The sequence below is a fragment of the Centroberyx gerrardi genome, chromosome 19, assembly GCF_048128805.1.
Source record: "Centroberyx gerrardi isolate f3 chromosome 19, fCenGer3.hap1.cur.20231027, whole genome shotgun sequence".
Taxonomy (NCBI): Eukaryota; Metazoa; Chordata; class Actinopteri; order Beryciformes; family Berycidae; genus Centroberyx; species Centroberyx gerrardi.
In genome coordinates this window covers 1,937,973-1,959,106 of record NC_136015.1, presented here as the reverse complement: position 1 = coordinate 1,959,106, position 21,134 = coordinate 1,937,973, and the positions used below count along the sequence as shown (strand labels likewise).

At 43.6% G+C, this 21,134-nt stretch overlaps 1 protein-coding gene across 4 annotated transcripts in view; it reads left to right on the top strand.

The window, feature by feature from the left end:
• The window catches only part of gatad2b (GATA zinc finger domain containing 2B), a 48,534-nt gene that overhangs the window by 13,377 nt on the left and 14,023 nt on the right, over nucleotides 1-21,134 (top strand). For all 4 annotated transcript variants that reach the window (XM_071895396.2, XM_078290284.1, XM_078290285.1 and 1 more), the window contains exons 2-3: nucleotides 18,314-18,700; nucleotides 19,427-19,556. In XM_071895396.2, coding sequence (XP_071751497.1) covers nucleotides 18,315-18,700; nucleotides 19,427-19,556 — 516 coding nt within the window. In that variant the 5' untranslated portion in view covers nucleotide 18,314. The remainder of the gene's footprint in view (nucleotides 1-18,313; nucleotides 18,701-19,426; nucleotides 19,557-21,134) is intronic.

Here is a 21,134-nt window from a genome sequence, read left to right as displayed (position 1 = left end):
TAGCAATTGCTGTGGTTGCTCTTAAAGAAGAGGATGAGGAGTCTGAAATTCTGAAATGGAGGATGTTGGTGCATGACGTCCTCACAGGGAGAACACAGCACCGGCAGTTTTATCATCTCGTCCAAGAGCACCAACAAGAGAGCCCGTTTCAAGGCCTATTTTCACAATTCGCAGTGCAGCTAAAGTTGAAACCTATTAAATTTGGAGCCCAATAGCGACCCAATGCGCATCCAAAATGCCAGCCACATAGTTTGGAGGAGATGTGGGAGGATTGGGACGGGGGTGGGGGGGACACGGAAACCTGCAGACTGTTGGGTAACGATGGACCATGGCTGAAGACCTCTGCTTTATACAGTGTGTTGGTATGAGATGTTGCTGGTGGAAGCGCTGGCATCGCACACCCTCAACACCCATGGCAGCCTCACTCGCTCACTCCCTCTTGCTCTTTCTCTTTTTTTGCTCGCCTGCTCTGCTCTTTGTCTCCAACTTCACGCTAACCCCTCCTCCCTCCTCCTCCTCCTCCTCCTCCTTGTACACACTTCCTTCCCTTTGCCCCCTACCACTGCCCCCCACCACCCCACCCCCAATACCCTCCACCCTCACACTGACACACACACCCCCCACCCCTCAGGCGACAGCAGAACAGGAATTGATTAGTGGCACGGCTTAAAAATAGACGAGCCGGTTGTCATAGCAACGCCCACAATGAGCTGTTGTCTAGTTTAATGAAGAGCAGTGTTGTGTCTGAGCGGGAGGTGGAAGGTGTGTGTTTATGCGTGTGTGTGTGTTGCTCTACATGTTGTGTTTTCCGTGCGAGGCAGGTGAAGGTGTGTGTGATTAGCGTGTTCTGGTCCTGGTAGACGCGATGTGTTTTCCATCCATTTGAAGCGGTGATAGGCATGGCCAACAACAAAACACTGCCACCACCCTCTTCTGAACTCCTATTGGCTCTGAACCTGCATCCCACAACCCACAACTCCTGAGCAGCTCCAGCCAACCAATTACAACTCTGTTGCCATGGGCACCATCCTAATTGGCCTCATTAGTGTCAGAAACTAGCCATATGCAAATTTTGGTCATATTCCCAGCAGCCCCACCATCCTAAGTCCTTTACAGCCAGGCTGCCATCATGCATGCGTGTGTGTGTGTGTGTGTGTGTGTGTGTGTGTGTGTGTGTGTGTGTGTGTGTGTGTGTGTGTGTGTGTGTGTGTGTGTGTGTGTTGATCAAGATGCAGGTCCAATTTGTCAATTAACCAATGAGCTTAGCCACTGCCTCCCATTTGTCTGCACAGTGTTTTGTTGTTTCCAGACATCATTTATAGCACTGGCTAAATAAGAGAGATGGGAGTGACCTCAAGTTCCCTCTCTTGTATAGTATGAGGTCTTCGCAAACCTAGACTCTGTTTTTGTGATGGTTGGAATTGTTTCACAATGTAGAATGGAGAAATTCTGGTGCTTTAAAATCTGACACCAACACAGTGGGCTTCGTTTAGTTCTCATTTAACTGATGCTCATCATTACAGTCTGCAAGGCTTTGAGTGTATGCAAAATTCAGAAGAAATGTTAGGCTATATGTTACATTGTGTAACTCGTAAAACACACTAAATAGGACAACAAAATTTAGCCAAACTATATCTTACTGGAGCTAATCGGCACATTGTTACAACTCCCTTCTATATAATGTTCCACTGAATTTGCAAGTAATCCATTTTGTCATATTTAGTGACTTATTCAATTTGTTATTCTACATTAAACAATGTTATCAGTTTGTATTTTGCAGTATTTCCCAGTAGTCTTTGGTCTAGTTGAAGTCGGGAGAAATCTTGACTTTGGTTCTGCCTCCATCTCTGTTTTGGTCCCAAGTCCGTGCTAGCGCAGGTTGAAGTACTAAACCTTAATTACTGAATTAATTCCTATTAATTAACAGGAATTAGTCTCTGTGACATTGTTGCAGAAACACATTGACAACTAAACATAGTACAGTACATAGTGACACACATGGTGCAGGACAGCACAGCTCTAACAGACTATCATAGTAGTACAGTACATGCTAACACACACGGTACAGCACAAAAGGCCTAGCACAATGTAGAAGCAAAGACAATAGACTGTACAAAACACAGGAGACTATACATAGCACTACATTCAGTGTATTTTTACATGCAAAATGAAAGCAGAATGGCATACAGTATGGCTGTATCTGTAGCATCCAGTAGCATCCAGTCAGTATTACACTATTGTACCATCAGGTACACTTGCATATTTAGCGATCGATTTAAAAACTCCAGTTCTAACTAAGGTTGGGCGATAGTGTGCATCCTCCTATCAACCGATAGTCGTCGCATATATCCGCCAAGCCTTTGCACACGAAACACAAATTTCACAACATCTGCTGATCGAAAACGACATTGCAGCCAGTGAGGAGCATCAAGTCTTGTGTGTAATTTGTTAATATCTACAACTTTAGCTAGCGTTAAAGCCATAATATCTAACATGTTGGTATTTAGCTCTGTTAGCAAGTACTACCTCAAATTATTTCCTTTATGCTACTGCAAACAACTTTTACACTGCCTTCCTCCTTGTATTTACTGGTATACTCCGGCAGCCCACAGGTAAGCTGATATGAATTAGATTTTTTCAAATGTAATATGAACTAATTGAATCAAGTTGCCTATTAAACAGAAATGACAGATGGAAAACATTAAGTGTTAACTTTCACACATTTCCCACGAAGCGCTGACACTCAAATGGAGAAGCACACGCAGGGAGAAGAATTGCACTCAAGCTGATTTAAAATATATTTAGCGCCTAAACCCAGCCGACATTTCCCAGAGCCTTCCTGTGTTGGTATTGTCCCATTTGAGTTGTAATAATAATAAATAGTAATAATATAATTTAGTTAAATACTATAGTCTAAAATGTAAAGATGCTCCTTTCTTGCGCATTTAAAAGCTATGTTACAGTTCAAGTCGTCACACCTATACCGCATACACTGTCTTGAAGTCACTGTCAAGTAATATTTGTTGTTAAATTAAAGGCTAGATCACACTAGATCTTTCGATTGTAAGCCCGACTGGACCCTCCCGATCACACTATACACAGTACATGCAACATGTAACTCTATGGCACATGTGTAGTATGGTAGTATCTCCGAACACGGGCCAAGACTCACCAAGACCGAAATCTGAAAGTGATCCTGGCAACAGCCAATGGGAGTAGATAGATAGTTTACATCAGTAGAGATTTCCAACGCCACTTGCTCCACTCTTTATAAGTTGTACAGTTCAATTTTGAAGAATCTCATAAAATGGTATAAAACGGCAACGCGTCTTGATCAATCCACATAAGTATGCATTTACAAAATAAGCGAAAGAAGTCTCTTGCAATATTCTTAATTCATGTTAACCTTGTAATGTCACTTCAAAATACATTTGTAATGTAAATGTAAACTGTACCTTCTGTACAAGGAAGCAAGAAATGATGCTATTCTGGACAACCAGGGGAATGTTTTTGAAAATTGGGTAGGGTGCAATCCCTCTTCATCTTTGCCCCTTGTGTAATATGAGTAGCTTTCCGACGGCATGGCAAGCATTTACTCAAGACCTCCGTTTAGTCTGAACTGCCCTCGATTTTGAACAGTTTGGTAGTCTGACCTAGGCTTTTTTGAATCAGTCGGCGGAGGCAGACAACAAGAGCCCTGAAACCAGCCCTTTCCTTCCCCATGGTGTTTTGTCACCCGCTGTATGGCTCTCTTCAGAACTCTAAGCACAGAAAAGGTTGCGACATGAAATCCTTAAGTCACCGTCTGCCGCTCGAGTAATATTTGTGGTTTAAGTGCCCTTGGGCCGTCACACTGTGGCTGGTGCCTTGTCGCCTGTGAAAGTGAGCTGGTGGTGGCTGGATGCTGTCTGACCTGCCGGCTGTCTGGTTCACAAAGGACCGTGTTGTTGTAGTGGGCTTCAACCTCCTCCACCACAGCTAACCCACCTTAAACCTGGACTTTGTTCCCATTGTGTGGAAAAGTGGATCTGGTGTAATGTAAACGAAGCCGTCTTAATGTCTGCCAAGTGCAGGCACAGTACACTTTTCAACTGAAGATTATTATTCCTAACTGAGATAGCCACCAACACGCCTACGCCTACAAAGTAATAGATAGTATGATAAAAATGGAAGGAAATTGTTGCTTTTTAACAGATTATTGGTAACTTGCTTGATAAAATAGTGCATGGTTGACAAAATTATTAGCCTACTCTCTTACAGATTGGATCCTTTATAGAGGTTTTTCGGGTGATGTAAACCTCTGGTGGCCATATTGGAGGTTTTCAGCTCTACTAGTCATGTTTATGGTCATCTTTATGGCCATGGTTAATTTCTGTGCTTTTTGACTGGAGACTGATTTTGTGTTTTGATACTGTCTGCTTGTTAGCTAGTTAATATCTGGTCAGCTACCTGTTTTGTTGTTAACACATCTGATTTGCACCCTAGCCAATCATCTAATAGAAGCTAGCATTATAGCAGCTAGTAGTCATGTTACAGTAGCATGTAAACATTAGCATCAGTTGCTTTGTTAAATTAGCCTGCTGGCTAGTTAGCTAACTAACAAAGCAGAGACTAGGGCTAAAGACAAGGTAGTTTAGTGCGTCACAGTACATTTGGAAACAAATCTACCTTATCAGTCTATTCACTTTTACTTAAAACATTACTGAATGGATCTACAGCCACACCACAACAAGCTTTTTCAGGTATCTCTCTCTGTTTTTATTCACCTGGTTGTTATATATTTAGCCATTATTTGACCACAGCCAATTCTCCAATGGACCTTCATAATGGCGCCAGACGTGGTTTGTAGATATGCGACGCAACTACAAAGCCTCTATATTTTAGAGATATTAAATGATTTACTTCAGGTTGTGATTGTTTTCATAAATGGATTTATAGTGTTTTAAAGTGGACTGCATTGACATATAAGATAACAACGCCCAATTGAATGTAAATGATTGGAAGTGTGTTGTGTCATGTTGTGTCTGAACCAAACCTGGTCAGCATTGATGTCAGGTGTCGGTGTACAGTGTACCACTTTGCAGCAGATTCATGGATTTTTTTCTCGGCAGCAGACAGTGGATAGCAAACGTGTCAACGTTAAGTGGATCAGTCATCACACGGTTTATATTTGTCCGGGGCACAACCGCACCAATCCATGTCTACGGTCACCTTATCCCGCCTTAAAATGGGTAAATGTGAAAGAGGAGATTGGTCAGCCATTAATTGGCCATAGGTTCTCAGCTTAGATGAAAGCTGTGTCTCAGCTTGATGGAGGCTGACTCATGGCAACACTGTCTGTCTTACCAGTTCACATCACACACTGCCATTTTCTAAACCAGGGCTTCAGTGTTTTCATGTTTCAAACTCTTAAATAGACCTAGGTTAGACTAGTGACCCCCATTTGATCAGAGTTAGTCCCAAGGTTTTAAGATTTTAGTTGATTTAGTATTGAATTATATAACTGTCTACACTGTACATAGGGAGATAATAGTGGTGAGAGTAAAACATAGGATTACAGTAGTCATTTTTATACATTCTCTAATTGGGATCATTTCTAGTGATTTAAAATTTTAGTGAAATTACACTATTGTTCATTTTGCTGGGGACCCTCTGGAACCACCTCAAGGACCCCCGGAACCCCCTCAAGGACTCCTGGAGATCCCTCATCACAGAAAATTCTCATCACTGCTACGTCAAGTCATGTTACTATATTTCCTATGCAAGCAATTAGATGATATTTCATTTCGGTTCGTGCTGGTGTCCACAATCATCATGGGACACCTTTTGAACGATATAGAAACCAATAGTGTGACCAGAACTGAATAGCATGTCCCAGTAAAACAGGCTCTGAAGCCAGTAGCTGCTCACCCTGTCTGACCCCATGACAAAGCCTGACTATAGACATCCAAAGTGTGTCACAGCCTAAAGCTCAGCAATGACGCAAATAACATGTGACCTATATGCCAGGGATAATAACTGTGGTGATGGCTGCTGGCCTGATAACAAGGGAAGCGTATAGGATATTGATTGCAAATCTGGACTGCAACGTGTCACGGGTCTTGGGGGATCCCACCGGGGTTGTGCCACAGTCGCCATTTTGTGCCCATTTTAAATTAAAACTCTAAATCTCCCCTTGTCTCTTTGGTGAATATTTCACATGGTATTTGATTCTACCCACGAAATAGCATAATTCTATGAAAAATGTATATAGAATTATTTTGGCCAGTAAAAATTATTTCTTCGCAGGCATTTTTTTTTTTCAGTTTACCATCCATTTTGCAGATGAGCCAAAAAGTTAATTCCGGACACTATGTATATGATATTGATTGGGGATATGGACTGCAGGTGTCCCGTGAGGCGGGGGGACCCTGCCAGCGTTGTGCCACGGCCACCATTTTGTCAGCTGCGGCAAGGAGGAAAGGATTAATGGTACGAATTGAGCCGGTTGGTGATCAGCGTTTGGTAGTGTTTCAGATATTCATTTATTTTTAAATTTTTTTGGAAGGGAAGGTGGGGGGGGGGGGGGTTGTTGGCCAGGGATGGAGAAGGCGGGGCTAGCACATCTGACTCCTGCACCACGGCGATAAGGCTGGCATCCGCAGATGAATCGAACTGTTGAGAATTGAAATTGTAATATGGAACGCTTCCATAGTCTTGCGCGGAGCCGAGTCCGGGAGGAGGTGGAGGTGGCGGAGAGACGGGCGCTGGACTGGGAGGAGTGGAGTTGCATCAGCCAAATGAATTGTCATGATGCAGATCATGCGTGAAATGAGCAGCAGATTCTGCCGTGCAGTTGCAAATGGCCTTATTACTATTACACTCAGTCATCTGGCATTTGGCCCGTTTGGCAAACTGTGTTAACCTGGTGTAAGACCACACAGGACTGTAACGGTGGCAATGTATTTACAGTAAGATGTGCGTGTGCGGGTATGGCCTCGGGTTTCGTTTCGGAGAGAGGGGAATGCAGAGGAAAAGAGGACATTTTAGCGAGCCGTGATCTGATCGACAGGCAGCAGTGTGCATAAAGAACATGGTGTGTGTTGGGGGATGGGAGGAGGGAATTAAGAGTTGGCATTATGACAGGAGAGCGCTGCCGTCTCCGCTATAGCACTCCTCCTCTTCCTACCTCCATACACCACAAACACACACACGCGTGCACACGCACGTGCACGTGCACACGCCTACACATACTCACACACAGACTTCTGCTAGGATAGTGCAACATGGAAAAAAAAAGAAGCCCTTAGCTCTGGGTATATCTCAGCTAGCCTGTAGCACTCCTCCTCTATTACCCCCCGTACTCACACACACGTGCACATGCCTACACACACACACACGCCCACACACACACACACACACACACACACGCACATACACTTCTGATCAGATAGTGTAATATGAAAAAATGAAGTCCTCAGCTCTCAGTACCTTGAAGGGGCCCCAGAAAGTAAGCGTGTGTTTATTTTTACAGCGAAGGAGGGAGGGGAAAAGACGAATAGTTTTAGGATTGGGGGAGGGTAGCGGAGCAGGGAGGGGTTTCTTTGTGGTACAGCTGTAGCAGGAGGGGGTTACAAAATACTGCCTTATGTTGGTATGCTCTGCTATATCCCTCTGTTCGCCTTTTCTCTGCCTTTTTTTTATGACGGAGGCCCCCTTCCTTGCTATCCCTTACATCTGACTGCGCTACTGGTTAGTGAGTGTTACCGTGGTGTGTGTGTGTGTGTGTCTGCCGTGGAATCCTTCAGTGTCAGACAGTTTTTAGGTGAAGATGTCTGCCTATCCAATTTAGGAGGCGGTTCAATAAAATGGTGATTCGGGCTCTAGGTGGAATGATGTTGTTTGTCCTCCATCTACCTCCTCCCTTTCTCTCTCTCTACCTCTCTCGCCATGTGTCTCTCTCCCTCTCTCTCTTTCTTTTCGTTTCCTTTGCTGTGTTGGCTGGCAGAGCGCCCAAAGCCGTAGGGGTGTGTGTGGCGAGGAGGAGGAGGAGGGGCGGGTGTTAAGGGAGGGAGGAGAAGGGAGGAGGTGGGGTTAAGGGAGAAAGAGTGTGGCTTGTGTAGCAGCTGACTGAAACAGTCATTATATTATGTAAAGGCTGAGGGAGGGGGGGGGGACTGACTGACGTGCAGCGCGAGGCCGGCCGCGATTGGCTCGTCACTGCCATTGTTGGTGGTGCTCACTCACTCATTAGAGGTGGAGGCTCGGCGGAGAGGTTGCAAAGGCTGCTTCTGTTTTCTCTCAGCAAATGGAGGCGATGACTCTCCTCTGCCGCTGCTGCTGCGTCACAAATTAATTTGAGGGGAGAAAGTGGCGGCGGCGGGGAGGGCGATGTTCTGCCATCATTACGACCCCTCCCCATGTTAAAGAGCCTGCTTGAGATGTGAGGACGATAACAGAGATGTTACAGAATGACAGAGCGGGTAGATTAGACCGGTGCCAGCCAGCGCATGATAATACGAGAGATGAGGAGAAGTGATACAACGACACCACAAGGAATAATCCGCTAATAGAGAAGTGATTAAGCGATAAAGGGGCCAATTAAATCTCTATTTGAATTCCAGTCGAGGACGGCTCCAGCTTGCATGACATTTTTGCAGAATTCAGTGTCGGTCCTGTGGGTTTAATTAGATTGTGGTTACTGTACTTGGCGCAGGTGAGCCGCGCCTTTGATGGCACCCGGTGCTGGAAAGGTCAGTTTCAAAGCAGCCATTTGCATGTTCCGCGGCCCCGCAAGTGATGTATCCCTCTGTCACCGCGATGACGGAGGGGGAGGAGCCTGGAGTGTTTCAGACCGGGGGACTATGTGAATGATCTCCAGGATGCAGTTAGCTGGACGTTGATCGGTCTAGGGTTTAATGTCCAGGCTTGTGAGTGCAGACAGAGACCATAGACCATAAGTTGAATATCACTTTTACCTTAACTTAAGTCGTGCCAATGGTGTCACTGCCACAAATCCTTGTCAAACACCTTGGGTTTGATCAAAAAAGCATACAGTGTTGCAAAAACCTGTATGAGCCGGACACTTATTTCAGTTCATGTTGGATATTAACCCTTCCTGTGCCTTCACAGTGTCACAGATAGCTATAGGAAGAGTAGACCAGGTACTCAAGGCTCTTATTTTTCCCTTCATCAGCCAATATTGTCACCCACTGGATCTTATTTAAATACTCTGCACAGATATGTTAATGTCTCCACGATTTAATAATTGTGTAATCTGGGGATAATAAAGTTTTTATTTTCAGTTCCCCTGAAAGAGATTCTATTACCCCAATGTGTACAATTATGTAGCCTACATTATGTAGGCTACATTAGTACGTCCTACATTATGTAGGCTACAACTTGCACCAAAACAAAAGTTAAGATGGAGAAGCAGGCAAAGAAACCTTACGTATAGCATCTTTATAAAAACATAGTGACAAGCAAAGTGGAAAAGAACGTATCGACTAGGGATGCTCCGATACTGATATCGGATATCGGTCCGATACTGACTCAAATAGCTGGATCGGGTATCGGTGACAATGGGGCCGATCTATTCAATTCAATTCTATGTTTATGTCTATGTGCGCATACTACGTCATGCGTCAGCAGCGCGCCGGTAGACCCGGCCATTTGCCTTCGGTCCGTCCAGTGGTTCCTCCGGTCCAGCAGCTCCGGAGGATCCCGCCTGCCGCGCGCAGCGTCTCGCGCACTGAATTCTCGCTCGTGGGGTGCGAGCCTCCCGCAGCTAGCATCCAGGCTAACAAGCTAACCTGGCGCCCAACCCTCATAACAGAGCCGGGGTCGGGGTGAGCTGACCGGGGGTCGGTGCTGATGCTCGGTAGTTAAAAACACACCTGCATGAATACTTTGTCTCGGTTATATGTTTAAACTCTACCGGGTCACCGCGCGGCCGAGCAGGCTGCCATTTAACCTGCGAGGTAAAGTAGTTTTCCACCAATTATACAATCGGCGCGTCCAGCCAGACTCCATTCATAAATCCAAGGTTTACGGGGACTCGGCTGTAGGTCAACGTTGTTTCCTGCCACAACACGATTTAAAGTGTTTTCCGTGTTCGTCAGGTACTGCTGCTCCATTCGGCCGACACATAGTCAGACTAACATACCTTGATTTTTTTTCTGAGGGCTGTTTCATAAAGCAAGATTACCAGTTAAGCCAGAGTTATTTCAGTAATTTAGGCTTATTCTGCATATTTTGAATGTTTTGTTTTTACCAAGTTACTTGTTTATACTACTTGTGTGAATTGTGATTTAATTTATCAAGTTTGTTTGCACTAGTTTGTGACTTAATTGTGATTTAATGTTTACATTTTGTTCTCATTTGATGCAGTTGTATTGTTTTATACTGGAATTTTAATTCCTGACCAATTTGTTGCTGCATTTAAAAGGTTTACACTTGAATTGTAATTCCTGTTAATTTTGAAGATGTTTTACCAAGTTGCTGGAGCACGATTATTTATTATTTTAATAATAAATAACAATTGAGTACATTTATATCTATGTATTTATTTGTTAGATTTTGTTTTACAAAGTTAGGAAAGCAATGTTAAAGTCAAGCCTGATGTTGCTTTACACATAAAAGAATGATCCCAGTCTCTTCCACACAGTGAGGCATAGCCTACAGTTTATTAATTAAACACTGGTATCGGATCGGTACTCGGTATCGGCCGATACCCAAAGCCCAGTTATCGGTATCGGTATCTGGACTGAAAAAGTCGGATCGGTGCATCCCTAGTATCGGCCCAATGTTGGAGAGTTAGCCTAAATAGTGGATCATCGTCTGTCATTTGGAGACACTTGAGTTTCCAACCAGATGACCACAAACAAGTCCAAACTCTGTGCAAAGTGTTCGTTAGGGTTGTAGCTGCATCCCAAAGTAATATAGTAATACCGTAATTCCTCTAATAGTGGCCTGTAGTCAATTAAAAGCCGGGTCTCCGATAATGGCCGGGGGCGTGGTCGACACGAACAAATAAAGGCCGGCCTCAAATACAGGCCGGGGAAAAAAACAAAGGAAACAAGACTAGGTCAAAACCTAGTATATGGCTGGACTGTGTCCGTCTCCTCTCTCCGTCGCTGTCCTCTCCACCGCGCCCACGGCCCGCATTGATCCTCCCGATCCAAGCCCCGGACGCCCGGTGACGCATCGGCGTCGAGACCCCCGCCGAAATCTCAGCCGGATCACCGGGAACACATCGGCGCCCAGCTATCGGCACTGGCCAGAACCATGCCCCTGGGAAACTCCGGAAAGCATCGACAGTAAGCCCTCGGCGCGCCGAAACCTCCATGCTTGTCTGTGTCTCTCTCTCCGCCGACAGAACAGAGGGCTGTCAGGTGGACTGAGCTCGCGCATATGCATAGAAATAAACGGCGATATGATATAACTGTATAGATTCTATTCTTAGCTTCAGTTAGCTTCAGCTTACATGCAAACAACGGTGGATACCGGTAAACTCCTGGTGCCTGTTTGTAACTGTAGTTTGTAGTAACGTACTTGTAGTAACGTGCCACAAGATGGCTCGGCCGGCGGAAGTCTCTGGAGCATGCCGTCGTCGATTACCGTAATTATCGTAATGCATTGCAGTAACAAAAAAACGGCTACCTAACGTACCCCAACAGAAGCAGATCAGAAAACAAGGAGGCTTCATACTAAAATATGAGCAAATATACTTCTCAAACAGAGGGAATTAGAAATAAAGGCATGTCTCTAATATAAGCCTGCTTCCAATAAAGGCCTGGTACCCTCTGCAGGCCCAGGCCAATATTAGAGGAATTACGGTAATTACTTATTTGAATTTTGTAAATAAGTACCAATAAGAGTAAGTAAGAGTGAATACAATACTTTCTAGCTGCTGCTACTTTGAGAAATACTGCAATTAATTATTGTGATCACAATATTTAGCAAAATAATCACAATGATCATTTTTGCCATAATTGTGTAGCTCTACTGTTAACTGCGGATCCTCTACATGAAGACACCGTCGCCCAAAATGCAATCTGAAGATTGTACTTCTTATTCATGTCTATGTTCATAGCTGGCTGTCTTTATATGTCTAAATGTTTATTGATATTTATGAAACTTGATTTTTAGCTTCTCAAATACATATGACACTTGCATACATATGTTACTTACCTTTTGGTAGGCAACTAGTTGAAAAAAACACGCCAAAAGACAGAATGTGTGCGGAATTGGCCGTTTACATGAACATTTTAAAGATGATTAATGCAATACTCTGATTATAGCAGTTGGTAAGGAAACACCTTAGTCTGATTATCTTTATCAGAGTAATGTTATAATCGGTGTAAGCACAATCTGGTTTACACACTGATTTCTGCTCAGTTTTTGTCCTTGTAAACACGCAAGTCAGATTTCATTCAATTTTTAAATGTATTCATGTGTCTAAAAGGTCACAGAGGATGTTGACCCAAAGTTTACATGGAGACTCTTATGTGTTATTATTTTTATTTTAACCTTTATTTATCCAGGGAAAGTCTACTGCACTCCATGCTTTGGACAACATTCATACACTTCCACACATTCACACTGCGAGCTGCCCAGTACAATCACAGTCTTCTACTGTTGACCACTGGGAGCTGTCCAGTACAACCAGTCTTCTACTGTCAGCCACTGAGCAGCTCCACTGAGCAGCTCCACTGGAGCAGGTGGGGGTTCAGTGCCTTGCTCAAGCGTACCTCGGCAACAGTTGTTGACGGGGGAGAGGGTGTTAACTCATTCACTTTCCCCACCCACATTTTCCTAGCTGGTTTGAGAGTTTGAACCGGTGACCTTCTCAAACCTCGAGGCTACCGCCGCCTCCATGTTCATGTGTTGTATGAGTATTTTACATCCCCTGCTGCCAGCTAACGCTGAAAAGAACATCGCATTCATCAAGTTGTTCAGTAAGAGCATCAACACCATCTGACAAAATGTTGTGACATTTCTGGTCTGATATGGAGATGGAGGGCTGGATCACTTCCTCCTGTTAGTAAGCCAAGCCAGGTATCAGATAAATCCATGAAGACCGGATTTATTGGGGGAAATCCCATTGCTTTCTAGCATGTGAATGCTATAAATAAACAGTCACTTTAAAGGTGCTATGTGTATCATTTCTCACCATCAGTATATCATTGTAATAATTAATTGTGATACTTTGGTATAATTACCATAGACAAATGAGACTATGACCGAGACGATTGGTAGCCTCTATCTCACACCAGTGGTGTTGTTAATGCTAGTGTTTCTCCAAATTAAGACCACATTTCCCATGAACTCTGTTGCTTCGTAACATATTAAAATTAGGTAAAACTTTAAGGTTTTTCTATGCAATGTAATTTTGAGAAAATTATGAAACTACAGTAGTTATAGAGACAACACCAAGAGATAATACGAATCCAGAGGAATGACTTATTAGTATCCCACTCATATGGGTTTTTGAAGGCCAATACCAATATTTCTGGATTGACGCTGCTGATAGCTGATATTTTGTGCTGATATTCAATATCTTTAAATTTGACCATTTTCATGCCAAAAGTATTCTGTATTTCTCCTCAGAATTGTATTCTTGTCAGGGTGGTAAAGCCTCTCAAACAGCATTTACACCATGGGATACTAAAACTCTTCATTGAAAACCAGGATGATGATGATAATAATAATACTTATAATAGTAATAATGATAATATGTTCATATATACGTGTGTAGAATCTGATCAAATTTTCAAATTAGGATCAGTTCAGGTTAAGGGCTTCCCAATGACAACCAGTGTAGTATTGAGGGTTAGGGTTAATTCTACAATAAATGTAAACAATCAAACTGCATCATATCCATCATATCAGAGGTGGACAACATTGACTGGGCTAGATCCCATTTTCAATTAAAAGACTATACCAAGCAAACTGGGTTATTGGTCTAACCCTGGCTTTTGTGTATAAGATTTTCTTGGAGGAACGTTTTAACCTTGTTATGCACACATATCTGGATGGTGCATTCCCACTAGAGAGGCTGAGTGATTGAGTGAACGTGTGAATGGCAGTAATGTAACATCCTGCATGGTACTACAGCCTGCTGGACTGTTGCTGCAGTGCGCTCATATATGCATCACTGAAGAGCTCATCTGTCATCTGCTAAGTGAAAATCAGCTCGGCTCGCCCTGCGCATTGTCTGAATGTGAATACAAACCCTCTTAATTGTACAATTCTTCAGGAGACAGCAGTTAGGCTGCAGTGGGGAGCTTATCTTTGGATAGATGACTAACACTAGACTATATAAGCAGAGAAACGATAGATGATTGTGTCTTTTAAAGGGGCATTAAGTAATCTATACTTTTATTCACCTCTATTGGCGACCAGCAGGAAGTGCAACAACATTCACACGTCTCTTGCACAGCTTACGGTGGCCTGTAATTGACACAAACAATAAAGTGACATTCTCCCAGTAGAGAAAGGTAAGAGCAAGATGCAACAGAAACATCTAGTGAAGAGGTAATATATCACCATGCTAAATACTGGAATAATAATTCTGCTTTGTCTTTTGCTTTTTTGGCTTGGGAGCGAGGCATTTTAGCCTTCCTGGCCAAAATGTGTTGCTATGCTGGTCGCTCACTCGTAGCATCCATCGTTGAGCGGTTAAAATGCCAGCAGGTGGGAAGGGGATTAGGCGTGTCTTGAAACTCCAGTGAGTGGGGACTTCTTGTTTCAAGTACAGGCTGGAAAGTGACTTTTGACAGCCAGAAATCTCAGTAGCTGGCCAAGTATTCGTTGACTACGGTCATTTTGTGCTATGGGACACTAAAAACCCTGCTCAATGCATTTTTAAAATGTAAAGACGTGCAGCTGGTTTGGAGTTATTGGTTTCTGTGTGTCCACTGGTGTTTTATTAAGGACATGTAGTCTGTGACCTGGCCTCTGTTCACCATGACCAGTGTTCTGTTTTCCTTATTTGACTTGAGAAAGAGAATGCTCTGCAGTGCAAATGGAGTCCTCCAGTGTGCAAGCCAATCCAGACTGTAGTGCAGAGCCACACCTGATAATAACACACTTAATCTGAAGCTAGCCATCTCGGCTGACTGGAATACAAATGGAGCAGGTTCAAGGAGAGAAGCCTCTACCAACATACAAAAGCTTGTGTTTCCTCTATTCTGTGTGTGTGTGTTCGCCTCAGGCTGTGGCAGACCCGCCCGAGCGTGCTAAACTCGAAGCGACCAGCGCATCCATACATGACTGCGTAGATGGCTTTAAGTGACACATGCTCAAACCCAAGCTGACTCATGTATGCACACAATTTATCTCACACATATGACCTCAGCATCACACACGTTGGTGCGGTCATGCTTTATACCTAGACTACTAGGAGGATGTCCAGGCTTCATAAACGCTACATACTGGAGTGTATGAGCAATCACTTTGTTGTTCCTACATGGGTCTGGAAAATGTATGGAAAAAGAATTTGGTAATCTCCAGGTCTTGATAAACAATAAGTCCTACGAGGTTCCATTACGAGATCCTGCAAGGTTCCATTGACCACAAAATGTGAATATTTCTGTCAAAGAAGGGACTTTTACTAGTAAGTACCATACACTAGTGACCGTACAATAGTTTCAATGGTTTTTGAACAAAACGGACAAATCCCTGTAGAAATAGCAGGATGCAGAAACCTCTAACATTAGAAAAGCCAGGCTGTTGAACCCCAGACTGCAGCCAAACCTGGTCCAGAGGCATCAGGCCTGTAGGGTTCCTACAGAGGTCTGGAAATGTATATTGTTGCACTGTCCACATATACATATAGCCTAGTTACACATCTTCTGTGGTTTTAGATCCTGTGAAGAATAATATGACTGTGATATGGCATAATTAGTAGGGGCAAGACTATAACTGTCTATGTAAATCATACTAAAATCTTCCAATCAAATAATAAAAATACCCTGCAAGGAGTTTTTTTGCTTTGTCATTTCCCTATCCAGCTGGCATTCCTGCCGGAGGCTTTTGATTGGTTTAACGCTCAGTCAGCCTACTTACTGTAACCAGTCACATGACTAAGCTGATGTGCTTCATTGGTTGCCATCCGCACCGAAGTCTTCCTCAGCGGTACGAACCACATGGTAACGGAGCACACACACAAGAGGCATCAAACATTTCCCAAATGTATTTGTCACCATCATGTACAGGGATGCAAGGCTATTCTTAGCCGACTGTCTTTAACCCACTTCCATCTGAATGAGCTTACCATCGGGCGCTGGCGTTGTCTGTTTATTTATTTATCTCTGTTCCGTCCTCGCGGGTCACTGCACTGATTGTCATGTGATTAAGGTGACAGCGGTTAATAAGAATGCTTAATTTGACTCAGATGAGGGCTGGATATGTAGCGCTGTGTACTCCGCCTCCCTGCACAACGCTGCTGTTTTTACTAAAGCCAGGTGCACACTACATAACGACGCAGCCCAATTTTGCTGTCCCACACAAGTTTGAGATCTGAGACAAAATCCCCATGTCAGAGCTGATTCGTCACTGAGCAGTGTTAAATTTAAGCGGGTCAGACAGGCAGTCTGACCCCGTCTTTCAGCCAGTCTCGGGGTGCGTTCACATCCAGCATGTTTGGAGTTTATTTGAACTCTGGAGTGTTTACTCCTTTAGTTCAGTTTCATTTGGACAGGTGAGAACAATGGCATTGGAACTCTGGTGGCACCAAATAACCACACTGAGACGCCTGAAAATGCAAGTCTCAGTCTTCTTCTAAGAGAACTGTGATGTGGTTTGTTAGGAGTGAGAATGTAACCGATCCAACTACAGGAAACTACTTCTAAACGCAAGGCTTTATGGGTATAAGGAGTCTGGACTGATGCTCATATTCAGCTATTTCTTCATGCATTCTTTACTGGTATGAACACAAGTCTATCAGGCATAGCTAAACTTACATTGACTTGATTTGTTTTAAGTGCAGCGCGCATTCTCAAGTTCCATTTTAGCACAATCAGGTAAAAAACATAGTCACATTTTGTTTGTCTTGGTGAGACGGCAGGGCATCCAGATCTGTCATGACCAAATCAAGAATCTTTTACTGTGTGACTCCCCATCTGTGCTTCGTCGCCAAGTGAGCCGCCACTGCGTCGATCAGACAAGAAACTACAGGAAGCGGGGTTGTTTAATGTCAGCGCTACAAAAAAATCTTACGTCTTTGACAGTCACATAGTGTGCGCCCGCCTTAAGGGGAGAAGTTGTCTTAATTTGGCGGGTTTTTTTGCTTTTTTTCCCAGCACGCCTGCGTGGAGCTCAAGCAGTGACTGTGCTGAAAATGGTGATATTTTCTTTACCACCAAGCAGGGAAAATTACTGTTATCTACCTTGTAATTAATCAATTAGGTGGCCTCTCTTTGTCAGGGAGCAGGAAGTTGTCTTGATAGCTCAGTCAAAGCAGTGGGCGGTCAGGAAGCAGTCCAACGGCACCCATGCATATACAACTCCCACACACTCAGGTTTATGTGCTCACACACTAACCGTACATGTGTCTATGTGTTGCCACGCTGCCACTGCAATACACGGATGTTGTGTCATTCTGAAATTTTTTTATATTTCTGACTGATATGTAACATACAATGGGACTGAAATATTTTACCAGCCAGGAATAATTTTTACCGGCCAAAACAACTAATATACATGTTTTCATAAAAATATGTCACACTACACGTTTTGTGTGTTAATTTAGACCTCGCTCACTCGCTTGCATAACTCACACACAGCTGAAGTACACTGGTTTTTACGTTTTGATATTAATCCTTATGGAATTTCAGGCTAGTTAACCATCCAGGCAGCAGAGAAACAGCCAATCAGAAGCCTGTCTGATAAAAAGTCATTGTTTTGCTTTGCTTTGATTTGCTCCTGATCACAGAGTGTGTACGGTGGCCAGCAGGGACAACATTTGAGAACAATTTAAGACCGAAGACTGTATATAACCAAGGCTTTCAAATCCCAAAAAGTTACTGGCCAGTATGGCAGGTGACACCTTTTGATTTATCCACCAAAGACAAATTTAACTGACATTTGGTGCTTGGCTCTGGTAGTTTTCGGATACTGTGTTGAAGGCCTCATCTTTCTGACTGATGTGTATCAGGATGTACATATGATTTTAGAAAGACTTGCTATAGAATAACTATTTTCACCCACAACACATATACATATCCCAAAATATATCAGATTATTCATAACTAAGCACATCTTCACACCTAGCGATGAGTTTGTGTTGTGATACTAAACCTCCCTGTGCTCCTCCTGTTTTCTCCTCCAGGATGGAGCGGATGTCTGAGGAGGCGCTGAGGCTGAACTTGCTGAAGCGAGGCCTGGAGTCGCCCGATGAGCGAGAGGAGGCGCTGGCCAAGCGCCTCAAAATGGAGGGCCATGAGGCCATGGAGCGCCTGAAGATGCTGGCGCTGCTGAAGCGTAAGGACCTAGCCGACCTGGCGGCCCTGGAGGCGGCGGGGCCCCTGGGAGACGGGAAGGGCCCCGGGGCCAGCACCCTGCACCACCAGAGCCTGATGGGTGCTGCCGCCGCTTACGAGGAGAAGCTGAATGGGAGCCTGAGGCTGGGCGGCCATGGCGGCCATGTTGGACCCAGCAAGAATGGGAAGGAAAACATGCTGGACGAGCCAGTGGATATGAGCGCTGGGAGAAGATGGTGAGAATGGAATAGTTTAACATTAGAAATGTCTAAGAGAAGGCCAACAAGTTATCAATTGAAAGGGAATGAAAATAATTAAAGCTACTGTTTCCTTGCATGATTTTGAAAGTCTAGCAAACTAGTTTGTATAGAAAGTTGGTCTAGGTAAAGTCATGGAGGGACATTTTGAAATCTGAACTATTTCAGTTTCTAAATTCCAAACAGCCATCCTTTGACTGCAGCTTGGCCTTTCTGGTGTTAATCCATGGATTAAATAATGGATGGGAATTGATTGGGCATTTAGCATTCATCATTAGAGTAATTAAAATTGATTGTTTTGATATTAAAGGTGAGTAACGCTGACAACAGGACAGCAAATGTGATTATTATCAAATGACAAAATGTGCAGATGTGTATCTTGAGGACATTTGGTTTTTTGATCATAGGTGTGGTTGTTGTTAATTATGTCTCTGGAGTATGTGCTAAACTGTTTTTGTATTTTCTTATTACAGGAGGATAAAATAGCAGTGCTGTTGCATCATATAATGCAGAGTAGTCACAATATATTGATTGTAACGTATGTCATGGAGCACATTGTGAAAATTGCATATAAGCATCACATCTCCATGACACCTGGGTAGCAAAAGTCCAGAATACTGTTATTTTCCCGACGGATGAACACGCATTTCAAATATTACAGTGTCTGTTGGAGATGACAGGGTGGTTTTGTGTTTGACCCCTCAGTGAGGTGGACCGTGAAAGACGAACCCCGTCTCCAGATGTTATCATCCTGTCGGACAACGAGGCATCCAGTCCCAGGACAACACCTCGCCCTGAGGAACGCCTGCACCACGCCAATCTGGACATGTTCAAGGTAAAACCAGAAACCACAACCATGTTTCTCACCTACATAATGGCTTTGAAAATGTCAGAGTTTACCCTCTGGTGCCGTGCTGGTGTCGACCATCTCAGAAACCTTGTATTATTTCATTTTTTGCTTTGGTACTAAGGACATATGGTCAGTATGTATCAAAGGTCATACCGCTAAACCCCTTCCTTAGCAGTTAGTACTCGGTAATTGAGTTTAAACATTGTATGCCAAGAGAGATTAAGCACTAGCTGCAGGTGGCATGTGAAGTCAGGAAATGGAAAGGAATGCTGGGGCAATAAAGGCTCAGCAAAGTCTTACCATGTCAAACACTTAACCTCTGTGCAGCTCAAAGCAATACGCTGACCTTTTGGCAAATAGGCTCTGATCAACTTAGCATTGGGCAATGAGTGGAAAAACTGTAGATAAAACTAGAAAATACCGTTCACCTCCGTTTACAAGCACATGGTTAGTGTCCTGCTTGAAGCTGATAGTCTTTTTCATTTTTTTTTTGTGTCAGGCCAAGTTCTGGCTCAAGTTGAAAAATTTCGAATCCCTCTTTGCCTCAATTTGTGTCACCGAGAGCAAAATTGCGTCCATTTTGCTCTGTTCGCCTCCTTCCATTGACTTTGCGTGCATTTGCACCACCTCTAAAAGAAAAAGAAAGAAAAAAAAAAAAATGTTTGCATTGGTTCTGAATATAGGGTTATGCATTGTGGTAAAGCTTCACCATGGCAAACTAAAGCTGCTAGTGCAGAGGTAACTGTTTGAATGTGGAATTTTTTGCTTTAAAGCTGCACTAGGCAAGATTTTAATGTAAAAATGTAGCTGTCTTATCAGTCTAAATCGCAAAGTTGGGCTGCGACAGAGAAGAGCGTCCCATCCCCCTAATTGAGATGCTGTAGATTCACCCTTTTTACCCAAATTAAATTTTGGTGTCTGTATGAACACTGATGGGAAATCTTCTCCACGCAGGAAGTAAGGAATCAAAACGTAAGAGTGAAATCCTAAAGTGTCTCCTAAAGAAAAAGACATTTAGTTTATTGACCTCACCTTACTGGTTTTCTAGGTATTGAAGTCTTCAGAATTGAAACCGTTACCTCTTGCTGCCATTTGGGGCCACCAACATGCAAAATTACCTAGTGCAGCTTTAATGGAAACAGCTATTGGTGATGTACCTTGCATTTCTGTGCCCAGTTTGTTGTTTGGTGGTGTATTTGTCTTCTTCCCTTGGATAAGTGGCCAAGTGTAGACGTGGTGTCATGTGGAGATATTTCCAGTGTAGCTATTATGGAGTTTGATAGCAGAAAATGTTTCATCAATGTTAAGGTCAGGTTTTGGTGTCAGTCCCTCACAATTGAAGAGCGAGGGCTACTTTCTAGAGCTGCCGTTTTGCACCAACGTTCAACAATCACACAGGGAGAAATCCATCGTAGAAGAGGAGAGAGACCAATTTCTCCACCAACAGTAGCCTCAATAGACCCCGAATGCAATGCAGCCACAAGACGTGTTGTGTTTTGAGTAAGGGGCGCGACACTCGCTTTCTCTCAACTGGAAAAACTTGCTCTCTTGCTCCTACTATGC